This window comes from Acomys minous (assembly GCF_964271855.1).
Source record: "Acomys minous genome assembly, chromosome: 13".
In the NCBI taxonomy this organism is placed as follows: domain Eukaryota; kingdom Metazoa; phylum Chordata; class Mammalia; order Rodentia; family Muridae; genus Acomys; species Acomys minous.
In genome coordinates, this window is record NC_140495.1 from 61,354,707 (window position 1) to 61,372,336 (window position 17,630).

Below are 17,630 nucleotides of genomic sequence, written 5' to 3' on the forward strand. Positions count from 1 at the left end.
GCGAGTCCAGGACAGCCAGGGCTACACAGAGAAACTCTCAAAAAGAATAAACAAAAATAATAACGTGGTAAATCTTTACAAAGGAAGGCTCCCCTTGGGGCATGCCAGAGGCCAGTCAAAGCTTCTGTTAGGACAACAAAAGCCTCAGCTGCTGTGTAGGGTGGGTCACAGCCCAAAAAATGGCATCCTGGCACTTCCTAGTACAGAGAGAGCAGCCAATAGGTTTCAGGGAAACATTAATAGGAAAGATGGACAGTTCCTCTGCAGCCGGGGACCCTGGCACAGTCTTACTCCAGCAGGACTCCAGCTGTGTTGTCCTGTGTGGAGTAGGCTCTGGGCTTCAGGCTATGGCTGTGCCTCAACTTTAAGTTCAAGAGTTAACCAGTGACTGCTTCCTGGGCAGCTGTGTGAGCATCACAGCTCTGAGGGGAAAGGTCTCCTGGCAGGCAGGAGCCAAGGAATGCCACAGTCACACTGCACGACAAAGCGCATGTGAGATTTATTGAGAAAGACACAAGAGGGCGGCTCAGGGAAAAGAGGCACCAGAGAACTGAGCAGGAGGCAGGCTCTGTGTGGGGCTCCTTGGGAGCAGAGCTCTCCAGAATGAGGAATTGAGGGTTTTCAAGTCTTAGGTGAGGGCAGTTTACCCTGTAGGACAGAGCTTGGCTGCCTATGTCTTAAGGGTCTGGGTGAGAGTGTTAGAGTATTCTGGAAGTCTGGGCTTAGCAATTGGAGGTGTCAGGAACATGGTGTGGCCACTTGGGCAGGGTCGGGAAAGGTGTGTGACGTTATCATTGGACTGCTTCCTGCTGAATGTTGAATGTTGAATGTTGAAGTCTTTGGGACAAGCTTAATCTCACCATCAGGGTACAATCGGGTGTCATAGACCTCTGGTTCCATAGCTAGGGTCCAGTAATCCTGTAATAGCAGTTGATTAAAAAGTCTGGTTAGAAATCTTTGGAATCTGTTGAAGAAATCTAAACAAGTTTATAAGGCAGGGTGAAACTAGTAGGATTAAGCAAGTAAGTGATCCAAAAAGAAAAAAAGTGATCCAGGCCAGCTTGGTCTACATAACGAGTCTACACAGAGAAACCCTGTCACGGAAAAAAGAAAAAGAAAAAGAAAAGAAGTGAAGGGCCAGAGAGATGGCTCAGTGGGTAGGAACACCAGCTGGTCTTGCAGAGGTCCTGAGTTCAATTCCCAGCCACCGCTCACGACCATCTAGAATGGGATCTGGCGCCCTCTTCTGGCATGATAGCACAGTGCTGTATACTTAATAAACATTTCTTAAGAAGAAGAAGAAGAAGAAGAAGAAGAAGAAGAAGAAGAAGAAGAAGAAGAAGAAGAAGAAGAAGAAGAAGAAGAAGAAGAAGAAGAAGAAGAAAAGTGAGCAGGGCACAGTGGCGCATACCATTAATCCCAGTACTCAGGAGGCAGAGGCAGGCAGATCTCTGTGAGTTCCAGGCCAGCCTGGTCTGGTCTACAAACGAAAACGAGGACAGCCAGGGCGCTTACACAAAGAAATTTTGTCTCAAAAAACTGAAAAGAAAGAAAGAAAAAAAGAAGAAGAAAAGGAGACAGGCGTTAAGAACAGTAATATCCAATTTCATACTGGACTGTCAGTGATCCCCGGGCCAGAGACATCGAACTATTTCTTATGTTTTTGTAGATCCATCTGTCAGGTCTTATCTTTTACTATACCTGACTAATTAACACAAAAGCAACACTTTTTACATGTTTTATGCCTCTTCCTACCTTAGGGCTGGCTCTCTGTGCTGTTAGTAAGTCTAATCTTTTTTTCCCCCTGAGACAGGGTTTCTCTGTGTAGCCCTGCCTGTCCTGGACTCACTTTGTAGACCAGGCTGGCCTTGAACTCACAGCGATCCGCCTGCCTCTGCCTCCCAGGTGCTGGGATTAAAGGTGTGCGCCACCGCTGCCGCCGCTGCCGCCACCGCCGCCACCACCCGATAAATCTAATCTTTGCCAGTTTTGTAGCACTTCGGAATCCAGTGAGTCTGTTTGGACTTGGAGGGTAAGGATGTTCTGAGCCACCCGTTAGAGATCCTGGATGAACATGGAGGAAAACTGACGGTAAATATCTAGGGAATTAATTAGTCAGTCCCGCCACTCCAGTGGCCACGCCAGGGATTAGACCCGGGACTTTGAGAAACACTAGAACCAGAACGGCTCATTTGCCACTGTAAACCCAGAGATGGGAACTGGCAAGGGTTCCTCACTGGGTACTGTGTCTAGTTTTGGAGAAAGGAACACTAGGGCACAAATCCCTGACCACCCAGCGGGTAGGCAGCGATAAACTTGAGTGCCTCAGAGGCTTATGGCAGTCTGTGGACTCCAGTGTACCCACAAAGCATCCTCCTGAGGCATTAGAGCAGTCTGTGATACCGAAGAGAGAGGGGGGGCGGGGATACAGGTGGTGGTGATAGCAATTAATGAGGATCGAGGAGAGAGATTCTAACTGGACACTGGGGGAGGCCACAGAGGATGGTCATGAGTTTGATCCAAGAGGGACACACAACCAACGTTCTCCAAAGCAGTCAGGCAGAGCATCATTGGCTAGCTGGTATGTGGAGGTTGCGGTCAGGAAGGAGATGGTGTGACCAGGAAGTGGGGTCAATACTGTGTGAGAGGGGTGATACTAGGGAGTAAGGGCCTTTTAAGAGCATTGGACCGCTCCCATTGCCTCTATGCCTAAGAGTTGAGGGAGTGGGAACAGCATCCTCCGATTGTACCTGACGGGGCAGCTGTGAAAAATACTATAGTGTGGTTTAGGATATAAAAGATCGTCCGTTCTGCATACAAGGTAGAGTGCCTTCCGGGATCTGCATCTTACCTCCTGCAGGACCAGTAAGGGCAGCCTTCGTTAAGTCTCTGGCCAACGTCAACAGTCACTTCCAGTTTACTCAGAGAAAGCGAGTGTAGGGGACAGGTGTTTTTAGAAACTGAGTTAGGTGTTACAGGGTTAAGTATCTCCCATGGCAACCGGCTGATGAGTCATCTCCAGACTCTGCCACGTGAGTTGTCTGGTTGAACCATTGAGTATTGGTTTCCTGAGCTTTTAAAATCTTATTTATTTATTTATTTATGTATATAGGCACTCTTATTACATGTATGCCTGTACGACAGAAGAGAACATCAGAGAGAAGAGAGCATCAGATCTCATTACAGATGGTTGTGAGCCACCATGTGGTGGCTGGGAATTGAACTCAGGACCTTTGGATGAGCAGCCAGTGTTCTTAACCACTGAGCCATCTCTCCAGCCCCTTAAAATCTTAATATACAGCCAGTCAGAGGTGGCACAAGCCTTTAATCCCAGCACTCAGGAGGCAGAGGCAGGCGGATCTCCATGAGTTCAAGGCCAGCCTGGTCTACAAAGTGAGTCCAGGGCAGCCAAGGCTACACAAAGAAACCCTGTTTCAAACATCATCATCGTCATATAACGACAGCATGGGGGAGAGAAATCTGAAATTTGATGTCTTCTCTCTCTAGTTTTTTATTTATTTATTAGTATGTATACAGTTCTCTACCTTCATGCCAGAAGAGGGCGTCAGATCACTTTATAGGTGGTTGTGAGCAGCCATGTGGTTGCTGGGAATTGAACTCAGGACCTCTGGAAGAGCAGTCAGTGCTCTAAACCTTTGAGCCATCTCTCCAGCCCCTGATAAGTCTTCTCTTTACAAAGACACACTGTTAAGGTACTAAGACAATGAGCCTCAGGCCACCACCCTTGACAACACCATGATGTCACCCCCTTTTTCTTTTTACATTTTTGAGACAATCTTACTACGTAGAACAGGCTAGCCTCAAACTCACAGGCATCCACCTGCCTCAACCTCCTGAATGCTGGGCTTAAAGACAAGTTGCCACTGGGGCTGGAGAGATGGCTCAGTGGTTAAGAGCATTGTCTGCTCTTCCAAAGGACCTGGGTTCAATTCCCAGCACCCACATAGCAGCTCACAACTGTCTGTAACTCCAGTTCCAAGGCATCTGACACCTACATACCAGTGCACATAAAATAAAATTTAAAAAACTAAATAAAAAATTATTAAAAAAAAAAAAGACAAGTCGCCACCATGCCAGTATGCTTTATTTCCTGTGTGTGCATGTTTTGCATGCATGTATATTTGTATGCCTGGTGCCCAAGGACAGAAGAGGTCATGGATCCCTTGGAAATGGAGTTACGGGTGGTTGGGAGTCACCATATGGATGATGGAAAGCAAACCTGGGCCCTCTAATGGTTGAACTTTTTCTCCAACCCCTGTTACTCCCCTGTGACAATCTGGTATGAGCAGCTGGCCATGTCATTAGCTTTCTGAGTGGGCTAGTTTCTTTCTTTCTTTCTTTTACAGATTTATTTATTTATGTATACAATGTTCTGCCTGCATGTGTACCTGCCCGACAGAAGAGAGCACCAGATCTCATCATAGATGGTTGTGAGCCACCAAGTGGTTGCTGGGAATTGAACTCGGGACCTCTGGAAGAGCAGACAGTACTCTTAACCTCTGAGCCATCTCTCCAGCCCGTGGGGCTAGTTTTAGTGTTTGCCAAAATGATGTCCCGGTCGACCGTCAGGTACTTCAACAATTACTTGCAGATTCCCACTGTAGTGCGGTGTAAAACAAGCCAAACCTGTGGGATAAAGTCTGCGGCCACGTGTTCAAGTGCTGCCAAATAATGGCACTGCCCTAGACAACAGCATCAAAGACCGCACTGTGCTAGACACGTGGCAATGTGAGTGCATTCCGTGAGACTTAAACAAGGCCCTGAGATGAAGATGAAGCATTTCTTGTTTCCTGCTCGGCAGTAACACCACTGCAGACCGAGTACTGTCATTGTGCTTTATATAGCTCACTTTGTAGATCTTACAGCGCCCTCTAGCGGCAGCCGGGAAGATCCACATACTCATACGAGGGACCCGAGGTGCAGAAAGGTAAGCAGCTCGAAGGTTCACAGAGTCGAATTATTTCCCCAAATCCTCCACAAGTAACCGCACCCAAACGTGAGCACCAAGTCGGTCCCTCAAGTCTCGATGGAGAGAAACACCAAGATCGCCTGTCACCCTCCGCAGAGGTGGGGCGCCGGCGCCATAGCGGAAGCTGCAGGTGCATTGTGGGAAGCGTTTGTATTGCTCCTTGCCAAGCGGCAGGTTGGAAACACTGCAGCCTAACTGAAAAGGGCTTGATCTTGATGGGTGCCGTAGACTCTAGGGAGCTTGGAAGGGACGCAAAGGAAACGGTTAGGTTTTTGCTGGAATCAGGGCTAGCAAGACCATTTCTCAGAAGTTAGGAGCCGCTAAAGGGCTCGTGGGCTGTCCCAGTCCTCCAAAGTGAGCTAGAGCGGCGTCTCTACGCTCAAGGAGATATAGAGCGGGCCTCTCTCTCCCGCCTGGTGAGTCTGCGCACAAGCAGCAGCACCGGGAAGATGGCGGAGGAAGGGTGAGTGTTTGGGTCTGTGAATCCCTTGAGCGGGGCTTGGAGTATCCGATGCCATCCTTTCCGTAATACAAAAGGATACCAGTGGGTTGTGGGAAGGAAGTAAAGGCTCCATCGTGTACAGTAAAGGTGGGGACTGAGATGCTGAAGTGCTCGCCCCCGTGGTTCGGATATCAGGAGTGTTTTTTCAGGTGGCGAATAAGGAAACTGAGGGAACTGAAGTTCGAAGGGGACAGACAGTAGCTGGAGAGTGCCAGGGTTGGGTTCGCCAGCTTGGCTGTCAGGATGCGCCTTTCCAGTTTCCTACACATGTGTAGTGTACTTGGCTCGTATTCTCCCTCATTCTTACCCCCAAGACTCCCTCCTACTTTCATGGCTGCCCTCCACATCACCCTGGCTTGACTTAGTTTTTCTCCTCGATGGAATCTGTAACCGCTCCAGCCCTTTCAGAATTTACTAGAATTTTCCTGCCGCCAGCGTCCGTGGTAGGCTACAGTTGTTAGTGCCGTGTGTAACTAAACGAACGCAGAGACCAAAGGTTTCCCTTGTTTTTTGTTTTGTTTTTCTGTTGTTTTTTAGAGACAGGGTTTCTCCGTGTAGCCCTGGCTGTCCCGGACTGGTCTTGTAGACCAGGCTGGTCTCGAATTCACAGATCTGCTGGAATTAAAGGCGTGCACCACCACGCCCGGTTTCCCTTGGTTGGTTGTTTTTTTTTTTTTTAAGTCTTTTGGGGACGAATGAGCATTATGCGTCCGTGGTGAGGACTGAGCAGAAACCACAGTTCTTCAACAGGATTTCTCTGTGTAGCCTTGGCTGTCCTGGACTCACTTTGTAGACCAGGCTGGCCTGGAACTCACAGCGATCCTCCTGCCTCTGCCTCCCGAGTGCTGGGATTAAAGGAGTGCGCCACCGTGTCCAGCCTGACGACCAGGATCTTGAATTGGTTTGGGAAACCGTTGAGTGTTTGTGTCATAATTCCTGTTTCCATCAATTTTTCTTTATCAGGGAAAGAAAAAAGATCCCTTTGGTTCCAGAGAATCTCCTGAAGAAGCGGAAGGCTTATCAGGCCCTGAAAGCCACCCAGGCCAAACAGGCACTTTTGGCAAAGAGAGAGGTAATTCCTGGGAGCAGGGTTGCGGATGTGAGGATTTGTCGTTGGTGAATTCTTTTGAGCGTTTGTTGAACAGACTTGTTGTCATCAGGTCCCTCCCTGGATGTCCCATACAGTCCCCGCCTCCATTAGCACAGATTTACCCAACATCCTTCTGTGAGAAAAATGCAGGAATAGCCTTTAGGGGGAAAGTGAAGACTTTTTCTGTATTCAAATTAAGTGATGAAAACCCCGTATTTGAGCTGGGCGTGGTGGCGCACGCCTTTAATTCCAGCACTCGGGAGGCAGAGGTAGGTGGATCACTGTGAGTTTGAGGCCAGCCTGGTCTACAAAGTGAATCTAGGACAGCCAGGGCTTCACAGAAAACCCTGTCTCAGGAAAAGAAAAAAGAAATGAAAACCAAATTTGGCAGAGAAAAAAATAGATTATTTTTTTAGTTGTTGTTTCTTAGAGAGAGAGAGAGAGAGAGAGAGAGAGAGTGTGTGTGTGTGTGTGTGTGTGTGTGTGTGTGTGTGTGTGTGTGTGTGTGTGTGTAACCAAGACTGGCCTCCAGCTAACAGAGGTCAGCTTAGCTCGGGGCTTTGGAGTGATGGGATTAAGTTGCCAGCTGTGACACACTTGCATAGTTTCACCATTCTGGAAGGTTGAGGCAGGAGAATAGAGAACTTGAGGTCAGCCTGGGCTGTTTCATGAAAACCTGTCTCGAACCAAAAGTATCCAACAGTTTTAAATGGTTCTTTGCCTTAGACTCATGTGTATGTGTAGATGGTGGGCATAGTATGTATGCAGGGTTTCTGAGGACAGAAGAAAATCCTGTTTGTTTAATGATGCCCAGTACAGTGCTGGGTTTCATAAACCCTTATAGGAAGTGTTACCACAACCACAGCCTTCTTCATAACGTCTTAGGTCCTCTCGGGTCCACCTTTCTTGGCTTCCTTGTGTTGCCCTTATGTGATGGTCTGCCCGCCCGCCTTGGCAGGACACGGAGAGGGGAGCGCAGCTATCAGTGGCTCCTGGCTTAGTTGTGGAGGGGGAGAGATGGTGACGTCTGTCTTCTCTGCCACAGAGGAAAGGGAAAGAGTTCAGGTTTAAGCGACTGGAATCATTTGTACGTGATTCCTGGCGGCAGCAACGTGACAAGGTGCGTGTCCAGCGGCTGGAAGTGAAGCCTCGAGCTTTGGAAGTGCCTGATAAGCATTCCTTGGCCTTCGTTATACGCCTGGAAAGGTAGAGTACCAGTGTGTTTCCAGAGTCCCTGGGATGGGCGAGCTGTTGGTTCAACTTTGGGTGTCTCTGTGGGGTGATAAAGCCTAACCTGCCACAGCTGACTGTGCTAGGATCGGTGCAGGACAACAGGAGGAGCAAGGTCAGTCTGATGCAGATGCTTAGGGTGAAGGTAGAGGCTCTAGTGGTTCCTTTCTAAGGCCGGGACAGCAGCTTGACAGAAGACTTGAGAGTAGGCCAGGCATGGTGGCGCGTGCCTTTAGTCCCAGCCCTGAAATGCAGAGAAGCAAAAGGCATGAAGGCGCTCAGCGTTGCTCGTGGGCATACATCCTGGTGAAGGCTTTGAGGATACAGGATGTGCAGTGCTAGGAAGCAGTGTCCACCCTTAGCAGGGCTTTGTGTTTGTCCCCAGTCAAATTTAGCTGTGTGCCTCTTGAAAATGAAACCCGAGGTTTTGTTTTGTTTTGTTTTGTTTTGTTTGGTCTTTTGAGACAGGGTTTCTCTGTGCAGCCTTGGCTGTCCTGGACTCGCTCTGTAGACCAGGCTGGCCTCGAACTCACAGTGATCCGCCTGCCTCTGCCTCCCGAGTGCTGGGATTAAAGGCGAGCGCCACCACGCCCGGCTCCGAGTTTTAAATATATGTGGGCCCTGCCCTCTGTAACCGCCTACCTCTGCCCACACGCTTTCCTGGCCTGGATGTCCCTGGCTCTGGTGTCAGCCTCAGTCTGCCCTTGCTTTTACTACCCACTCACTGAAGCAATCCAGCTTCCTTAGCCTGTAGCCCTCGCCCTCCCCCACCAAGCCGTCATTCAGGAACTGTGTCCTGCAGTGTTCAGGGAAAAGGGTGTTTCCACTCTGCCTCCCACTACCCTGAGCTCTGAGGTGAATTCTGCGTATCTAGTAGCAGTTGCGCATTAAGATTTGCTAAGCAGCCGGGCGTGATGGCACATGCCTTTAATCCCAGCACTTGGGAGGCAGAGGCAGGCGGATCGCTGTGAGTTCAAAGCCAGCCTGGTCTACAAAAGGGAGTCTAGGACAGTTAAGGCTATTACACAGAGAAACCCTGTCTCCAAAAAAAAAGATTTGCTAAGCAGACTAGCGCTGACTGGAGTCAGACTCTGGGCTGTTGGTTTCAGGATTGAAGGAGTGAGTTTGTTGGTAAAGAAGACCCTTGCGAAACTTCGCCTGAAGAGATTGTTCAGTGGTGTCTTTGTCAATGTCACCCCTGAGACTGTGAAGATGCTGCGCACAGTGGAGCCTTACGTGGCGTGGGGGTGAGTACCACTCTCAGTATCAATTCCTGTGTGCTTTGAGTGTGTAAGACACCCGGGAGATTGTTCTCCTAGCTTCATGCTGTGTGTTGGACATTTTGCTGTGGGGAAGAACAGTGATGCTGATAATGGTCCCCCAGAGTCGGTTGGGGCTTATCGGGTTAGACAAAGGTTAGGACTCAGTGAGATGAATGACAGATTAATGCCTGAAGCCAAAGGAAAGGTCATGCTTGTGAGGAGTGGTCTTTGCTGGGGTGTGGTGGGTGGTCACACCTGTAATCCCATCAGGTTTGCTGTGGATCCCAGGCCCGCCTGAGAGGTGCTGTAAGACACTTCCTCAAAGAAACAAAAACTTTAGAGTTAAGCATGGTGCCTTAGGCCTGTAATGCCTGTACACCAAACGCTGAGGATTGCTGCAAGTTTGAGGCCAGCATAGGCTATAAGAATAAGACTTGGTCTGAAAAAAAATGTCAATTTCTAACTGTATACCCAGTCCCACTCTGGGATGTTCAGTTGAATTTGTATTGGTTTGCTTTGAGCTTAAGTGAGTCAAGGTATTGCTGGGCAACCCAAGCCCACTTCAGGCTCACAGGACCTTCCAGCCTCAGCATCTCAGCACCCTTCCCTTCAGCTGTGTCCCCCAACAGTCCACGCCCTGGTTGTGGGAGGTTGGGGCAGGAGAAGCCTTTGCGTCTTCTCAGACAGCTGCAGACCTGAGTGGCAAGTATAATAAGTATAATGCTCTACTGTGCCTTACATAGATTTCCAAATTTGAAGTCTGTCCGGGAACTCATCTTGAAACGTGGACAAGCAAAGGTTAAGAATAAGACTGTCCCTCTGACGGACAACACAGTGATTGAGGAGCACCTGGGTGAGTGCTGCTGCCTGGGCCTTGTCAGGTAGGGCAGAAAGCAGGGGTGTTGGGATGCAGGGTATATTCTTGGGCCTTCCTGTGTGCCAGCTTTGTCTGTCATGTGAGAGCTTCCTGTACACTGGCTAGATGGTGAACAAAGCAATCTACACCCTTTCATTTCTCAGGGAGATTTGGTGTCATTTGCCTGGAAGACCTCATCCATGAAATTGCCTTCCCGGGGAAGCACTTCCGGCAGATCTCCTCATTCTTGTGCCCTTTCCTCCTCTCTGTGGCCCGTCATGCTACCAAGAATAGAGTGGGATTCCTCAAGGAGATGGGCTCCCCCGGCTACCGCGGGGAACGCATCAATCAGCTCATCCGGCAGCTGAACTAGACCAGGACCAGGTGAGGCCTCGTGTGCTGCAGCCGGGGGTGTGTGTGGGTTTCTTCTCCTCCCGTACTGAGGCCAAGAAGGCATACTCACTGGGCCATCTTGCCAGCCCCTGGTCTGACTTTTGATGGGCCATACTTGTCAATTAAAAGTCCCACTGTGAAGCCAGGCAGGTGGTGCACGCCTGTAATCCCAGCACTAGAGAAGCAGAGACAGGAGGATTTCTTGACTTCAAGGCCATCCTGGTGCACAAAGTGAGTCTAGGACAGCAAAGCTACACAGATAAACCCTATCTCAAAAAAATTAAATTTAAAAAGTCCCTCTGTGAGCTGGAGGTATAGTTAGTGGTTGAGAACCAGCTAAGGATGCAAGTTCTTACTTAGTCCCTGGTGCCACAAGAAAAAAAGTTCCTCCTGTGTGTCTAGTACTTGAAAGTCCTCTTAAGACGACCACACATGCTGACTGTGGGAAGGGACACTCCTGATAAGGATGTTCAGTTTGTGTCGCTGTGAACATTTAGCCTGTGGTGAAGAAATCACAACAGAAACTCGCTTCAGAAGGAATTGAGACAGTTACCTGTTGTGTCTTTGCTCTCAACCCCAGGTTGCCATTGGTTTGTGTTGATGCACTGTGTTTTCCTTCCTTAGGATTCCCAAAAGCACAGCGCATTGCAAGTGTTTTTGTTGTTTAAAACTATCACGTGTCTTCAGAGAAGATTATTTTCTGCCTTCAAAAACTGAAGGAAGGGGCCAGAGGAAAGGCAAGAGGATCTGAGCATCACAGACAGCCCAGCTCAGCCAGTTCCGGGGAAGAGGACTCTTGTTCTCCACGTTGGCTGCCCCTGGCTTAACCAGGCCATGGAGGGAAGACGTGCCTGCTTCATCCTGCCTTGTGTCTTGGTGTTTAATGTTGGGTGGGCGAACAGTCCAAACATCCCTCCCACCCTCACCTTAAAGCAACTGACAGACCGAATGCTTGAATCTGGAAGAAAGAGGTCTTAGTTTTTACTTTTTATAGCCCTGGCTGACCTTAAACTCCATAGCAATCCTCCTGCCTCATCCTCATAGGTGTTCGAGATGATAGGTTTGTACATCCTAGCCTGGGGACTTGTTCCTCAGACACGAAAGTCTTGTGCTATGAAGCCATGTTGCAGCTTTGGTGACAGCATTGGAATTTGCCTGTCCCTGAGTCAGTGTGATGGGATTTGTGCCCTGACTTGCAGTGACAGTCCTTTTCTATAGCTCAAGACTTAAGATGAGGGATCTCAGCAAGGTGTGGTGGCACACGCCTTTAATCCCTGCACTCAGGAGGCAGAGGCAGGTGGGTCACTGTGAGTTTGAGGCCAGCCTAGTCCACAAATCGACTCTAAAACAGCCAAGGCTACACAGAGAGACCCTGTCTCAAAACAAACCTAGTCACTGCCTTTTCCTGATCGGAGTTCAAGGCCAGCTTGTTCTACAGAGTTCCAGGACACCCAGGGCTACACACAAAATGTTAAGGAAGGAAAAAGAAAGATGGGTAGACTTAATTGCCAAACCAGGTGTACCCAGGAAATAGGCACTAGATTTACCCTGGGCTTCAGGGAGATTCTGTTCAGCCCTTTCCTTAAGACCTGGACCAAGGGCCACTACTGTTCCCTTAGCTTTCCTGTAGCCTGGGCTGCTTGAGGCTCTTCGGAACATGGCTGTGAAACTGAGTCCACAGTGCTAGCCTGGGCATGGTGGTGCACTTTTGCCTTTAGTCCTAGCACTACAGAGGCAGAATAGTTTGATCTATGTTGAGTTCATTGCCAGCTTGGACTCTAGTGAAAAAGACCTAAAGAAAAATTTAAGAGTTCCTCAGAACATGCGAATCCCAAGGTCAGTGGTTTTCAGGGAACATCTGCCCGAGCTCAGTGTTCCTCTCCTACTAGAGAACACTGGGGAATGTAGCCAAAACTGCATTGCTCTCACGGAGAAGTCACTATTATTTAACATCTGCATCCTATCAAATGAGGGAATGCTGCAGTGCTGTCATGCTCACCCACTAAGTGAGGCCCTCAGTGGACTAAGGTAAGCAAGCATAGCTTCAGCCTCTGGCCTGTAAAGTGGAGCTGGTATCCTCTAGTCTCTTTTGCTCAGAATTTAAACTGTTCTTTAACATAATTCTAAATAAGTAAAAGATTATTTTTTAAGATTTATTTTGGTGTGAGTATATTACCATCACTGTGTGTTCCAAAGTAGCCAGAAGAATGTCCAATACCCTGGTGCTGGGAAGTCCAGGTGCACCCCAAAAGCAAGTGTTCTTAACATGTTGCCATCCCAAAATGAGGGCTGGGACGGTTCTTATCCGGCGAGAGCTGTATCTATTTCAGTCACTAAACTACATGGATAGACTTCCTGTCGTGTTGTCGGTTGGGTTTTATAGTTAGAGGAAATGGGAGTGAGAGTGAGCCGCGGTCTGTTTGAAAGACTGCTCTAACGTTCAGTGTGGTTTCAGGAGGCACAGACAGATCTCTGAATTCAAGGCTTGTCAGGGCTATGTAGAAAGACCATGTCTTTAAAAAAATTAAGGGAAACCTCAGTGGCTAAGAGCTCTTCATGCAGCGCTTGTGTATGTGTGTGTGTAGGGGGCGGGCGGTCCTGACACCTAGGGCCACGCATTGTAGAATGCATGTATAGTTTCACAAATACATAAAGTCTTATGGGGCTGGAAAGGTGGCTCAGATTGAGAGCGCTTGATGCTCTTTCAGAAATCAGCACCCATGTGGTAATTGACACCTGGAGATGGCTGAGTAGGTATGGCCCTGCTGCCCAGCCAGAGCTTGGTTCCTGGGACCTACCTGTAGGGGTGGAAAGTACATGCCACAGGAACTAAATAAACTGCCCCGAACTACTTGACTTAGTTCCAAAAGCCAGGATTTCTAGGGATTTCACTTGCTGTATCATCCTAGAAACAAATCAAACCCAAACGACTGCTAAATTAGAAATGCTCGGTTCACTTTATCATCTGGAAAAGCTGACCCAGGGGGTCATGCCCCTTTACTGTGACAAATCAAAGTAAAGTAGACGTTTCAGTTACACGGATAAACTGGGACACGTTATGGATTTGAAATTCAGAGTCCAAAACCAAAATTACTGGGCAACGTTGAATCCCCCAGGAAGACTAGGTCCGGTTGAGACAGGTCAGGGCAGATGCAGAAAGATGAGTAAGGGTGGCAGGTGTCCAGACCCTCAAGTTGGTGCAGGACCCGGTCACGCCCTCCGGATCTCAGCAATCGCTGGGCTGCCCCGGTCGGCTCCTCGACGGTCCGGGGCTGCGTCCGCGCGTCCTGGGGGGGTGGTGCGGGGTGAGCTGCCCGAGCCCGCGTCCTCCCAGGGCTTGGGCCTCCGCGGGAGCAGCGACGCCGTGGGCTCGCCATGGGTCACAGTGATGTGGCGTTTCTCCAGCCCCGGGAGCTCCTGGCCTTTCTGGACCAGCTGCAGAAGCTCTGCCAGGGTCACCGAGGCCGGAGCCGGTGGGGCTGACGCCACATCTCCGCTCCGGCTGCAGTGAGAGTCCCCCAGGTCCATGACCCGCCACCAGCCTACTCCCGGGACCCGATCGCGAGCACTTCCGGGTTGGCGTGGGAGCAACCACTTCCGCAGAAGGCGAAGGGAGGCCTCAGACCGTACCATTGGGTCTAGCCCAGGGTAGACCTCCGGGACCCGAGGTGTTCTTGCAGAAGCTCAGGCTCTCAACCAATAATTTGGAATTTTGAAAAAAAAAAAGGGGGGAGGGGTTGTTGAGCGGTGGCACACGCCTGTAATCCCAGCACCGTGGGAGGCAGAGGCTACAGAGCAAGTCCAGAACACCCAAGGAACACAGAGAAACCCTGTCTCGAAAAAGAGAGAGAGAGAGGGAAAAAAGGGGGTGGGGGGAGGGGGGCTAGCCAAAAAGTGAAGTGTTGGCCCCACTGGGGCAGTGTAGGGGAGCGTGGCTGCACAAAATGCGCCTCCCTCGTGCACTTGTACCGGCTGCGCGCAGGACCAAGAACCTCTGTTTTTGAGACTAAGCCTGGCGCTGTGATCTAGGCTGCGTTTCTGTCTCTCCGGGTTGCTCGCATGCTTTTCACGTTTATTTTGCTAATTGTGATATTAAGGATCAGATACCTGGCGGTTTTGGCTGTTGTTTGGGGTTTGTTGTCTGTTTTGGTTTTGAGACAAGGGCTAATCATCTCCCACAGTGTCTGTTTAGCTATACTCCCCAGCTCTCATGTTTCTGAAGTTAGCAAAGCCAGGCTGAGGAGGATGTGGTGGCCCATGCCTGTAATACCATGAGCTCAGGCCATGGATCCAGCCTGGGCTACATACGGAAAGAGGTATATAATAAAATAAACAGCTTGATCTGCCACACCCCAGATGTCAGTAAGTAACGCATAACTGGCATAATTTTAAAAGGACACAGCATGTTTACCCTTCACTGTAAACAACCCTATGAAACTCACTGGATGAAAAAAACAGTGGGTGAGATGGCTCAGCAGGTTGGACTGTTGAACGGTATCCCCAGGCCCGTGATGTTTTCAAGGTCTCCTGTAGCCAAGACTGAGCTTGAACTCACAATAGTCTTGATTGTTTGTTTGTTTTTTGTTGTTGTTTTGTTTTTTTGAGACAAGGTTTCTCTGTGTATCCTTGGCTGTCCTGGACTCACTTTGAAGTCCAGGCTGGCCTCGAACTCACATTGATCCGCCTGCCTCTGCCTCTGCCTCTCAGGTGCTGGGATTACAGATGTGCACCACCACACCTGGTTGAATTTTTTTTTTTTTTAAAGAAATGTCTGAGTGGGGGTGGGGTGAGGTGTGTGGGTGTGAGGACACAAAACGTGCATGTGAGATTAATGTCAGCAGTCATTCTAGATCATTCTTCCACCTTATGAAGTGCCTCTCAATCAAAACTAGAGCTTGCTGACATGGCTAGTCTCTCTAGCCAGTTTGCTCTGCCGGTCCCCTGTCTTTGCTTTTGAAAGGTAAAATTGAGCCTGGCATGGTGGTGCACACCTTTAATCCCAGCACCTGGGAGGCAGAGGCAGGTGGATCCCTGTGAGTTGGAGGCCAGCCTGGTCTACAAAGTGAGTCCAGGACAGCCAAGGCTAACACAGAGAAACCCTGTCTTGGAAAAACCAAAAGAAGGAGAAGAAGGAGAAGAAGAAGAAAGGTAAATTGCAGGTAGGCCACCATGCCCACCTAGCATTTACCTGGGTTTGTGGGCATTCAAACTCCAATTCTCACACCATCTCCCAAGCCCAGCTTTGAACTTCTGGTCCATCCGCCTCCAACTTCCCAGTGCTGGATTTACAGCTGTGCACCACCATGTCCAGGTTTGCGTGATTCTGGGGATGGAACCCAGGACTTCACACATGTTTGTCCTCCCAGTTGAGCTACATCTCCAGTGCCTCTTGTACACTCCTCCTCATGTGATGCTGGGCCTCCCACCTTAGGCTTCCCATGTGCAGAACTGTGGGAAATAACTTCTTCTTTGGGGAAACCCTGGGCATTGCCCATTTTAGGCAAGCACTCTATCGCTGGTATATCCTCAGCAGTGGCATAAGACAGAGAAAATTCTGTCCCTGTCAACTGAAGCTATCTCCACGGAAACACTGATGGAGAGCACGTGGCTGTGCGCAATGGCAACTGCTGGCCACGTGCAGGAGTCACGAAGGTAGGACTTGGAATGATTGCACTCTACGTGTAAATTTTTACATATAAATATAGTGTGGCATATAGTGAGAATTCTGGGATTTTTGTTTCTTTAAAAAGCACATACGTTTTCTAGGAATGTTTTTGTTTTAACCCGAGGTGTGGGGATACGCAGCCGCATCACAGCAGCTGACTACGGTTTGCCTCCTGCTCTAGCAGAGGCGTGGTTTTGCCGCCTACCGATAGTTTCTGTGATTGTGTGACATTTGGAGGACTGTGTGACTTTTCAGAGGATATATAAATTCTAGGGCCCTGAGAGGCATGATTGGGGGGGAGGGGTGGGAGAATGGAGTTTCAGTTTATCATTAGTCATGCTCAGAAACAAAAGAAATTAGACTCGAGGATCTCCCCTCTCTCCTTTCTCTCCTATCTAGTGATGCAGATGAAACTGGGGGGAGGAGGGAGAAGGGGGGGGGGGAGAAGAACCCACAAAGTAGCAAAGGCCAGCTAGAAGCGGCATGGTACCCCATGTGGTGCTTGAAAGTTAAGGATAAAAATGGGAAATTTTTATGTCAAATGCCATAGAGGAAATGGCAGGGAACAGAGGAATGGATAATTTTTTTCCAGAAGCCAGCAAAAAGTTAATTGCAGCAGCTACAGCTAGGATAGCTCCTGCTTTGCTCCCAGAGGGGATTTTCTGTTTTTTTCTATTTTTCTTTTCTAAGTATAGTCTGTTTCAAAAAAAAAAAAGTGTGAAAGACTGGCTAAGCAGTGGAAAAATTGTGGAGTCTGAGAAACAAAAATTGGCTGAAATAGGAAAACAAAGGGGGTCACTACACTTTTCTCAAAGCGTTGCAGAATTGTTGATGCAACTGAAGAGGCTGAATGTTGGGAGCATTTGGGAATTGAGCAGCTTTAGAAAAGAGGGGGGGAGGCTCAGTCCTGGGGAGTGAGCAAGAGCAGGAGTTTCCCACAGTAGGGAAGAGGGAACGAAACTGCACTGGAGGACAGTCAGGTCAGAGAAAGGCCGAAACAATCTGAAGAAACAGCTGGTTTCAAAAGAAAGGGTTAATCTAGAACCAACTGCCCCTCCAGAGTGGGGGGAGGGGCTGCGGCACATCAGCACCAGCTTTCCTAGTAGTCACACAGTATATGCCGCTGATGCTGTGCCCACAGCTGGACGTCTCTGAATTCAAAATGCTAGGGCCCCAAGAGGCGTGGTTGGAGGTTGGTGGTGATTGGTGGTGGTGGTCATTGGTGGTGGTGGTGATTGGTGGTGGTGGTGATTGGTGGTGGTGGTCGGTGGTGGTGGTCAGTGGTGGTGGTGGTCAGTGGTGGTGGTGGTGGTCAGTGGTGGCGGTGGTCAGTGGTGGTGGTGGTCAGTGGTGGTGGTGGTGGTCAGTGGTGGTGGTGGTCAGTGGTGGTGGTGGTCAGTGGTGGTGGTGGTCAGTGGTGGTGGTCAGTGGTGGTGGTCAGTGGTGGTGGTGGTGGTCAGTGGTGGTGGTGGTGGTCAGTGGTGGTGGTGGTCAGTGGTGGTGGTGGTCAGTGGTGGTGGTCAGTGGTGGTGGTCAGTGGTGGTGGTGGTCAGTGGTGGTGGTGGTGGTCAGTGGTGGTGGTGGTCAGTGGTGGTGGTGGTCAGTGGTGGTGGTGGTGGTCAGTGGTGGTGGTGGTGGTCAG

The 17,630-nt window shown here is 49.5% G+C and overlaps 2 protein-coding genes across 2 annotated transcripts; one reads left to right on the top strand and one right to left on the bottom strand.

Annotated features, from left to right (window-relative positions):
• The first annotated feature begins 5,142 nt into the window (after positions 1 to 5,142).
• On the top strand, positions 5,143 to 12,479 carry RPL7L1 (ribosomal protein L7 like 1). Its single transcript, XM_084754435.1, has 7 exons — positions 5,143 to 5,453; positions 6,456 to 6,564; positions 7,628 to 7,788; positions 8,922 to 9,059; positions 9,818 to 9,927; positions 10,095 to 10,314; positions 10,948 to 12,479. The coding sequence occupies exons 1-6, from the start codon at positions 5,440 to 5,442 to the stop codon at positions 10,301 to 10,303; spliced, it is 741 nt and encodes a 246-aa protein (XP_084610561.1). The 5' UTR covers positions 5,143 to 5,439; the 3' UTR covers positions 10,304 to 10,314; positions 10,948 to 12,479.
• A 778-nt stretch (positions 12,480 to 13,257) lies between these two features.
• On the bottom strand, positions 13,258 to 13,971 carry PEX39 (peroxisomal biogenesis factor 39). The gene is given in 3 exon segments (XM_084754436.1): positions 13,258 to 13,577; positions 13,580 to 13,616; positions 13,618 to 13,971. Coding segments are annotated over 3 exon segments (420 nt in total). The 5' UTR covers positions 13,957 to 13,971; the 3' UTR covers positions 13,258 to 13,533.
• Positions 13,972 to 17,630: the final 3,659 nt, after the last annotated feature.

Bases quoted from the DNA above. Each gene is read 5' to 3' on its own strand.
- RPL7L1 (XM_084754435.1), top strand. The intron at 9,060-9,817 runs GTGAGTACCACT...TGCCTTACATAG, and splicing joins GAGCCTTACGTGGCGTGGGG to ATTTCCAAATTTGAAGTCTG. The intron at 9,928-10,094 runs GTGAGTGCTGCT...TTCATTTCTCAG, and splicing joins AGTGATTGAGGAGCACCTGG to GGAGATTTGGTGTCATTTGC.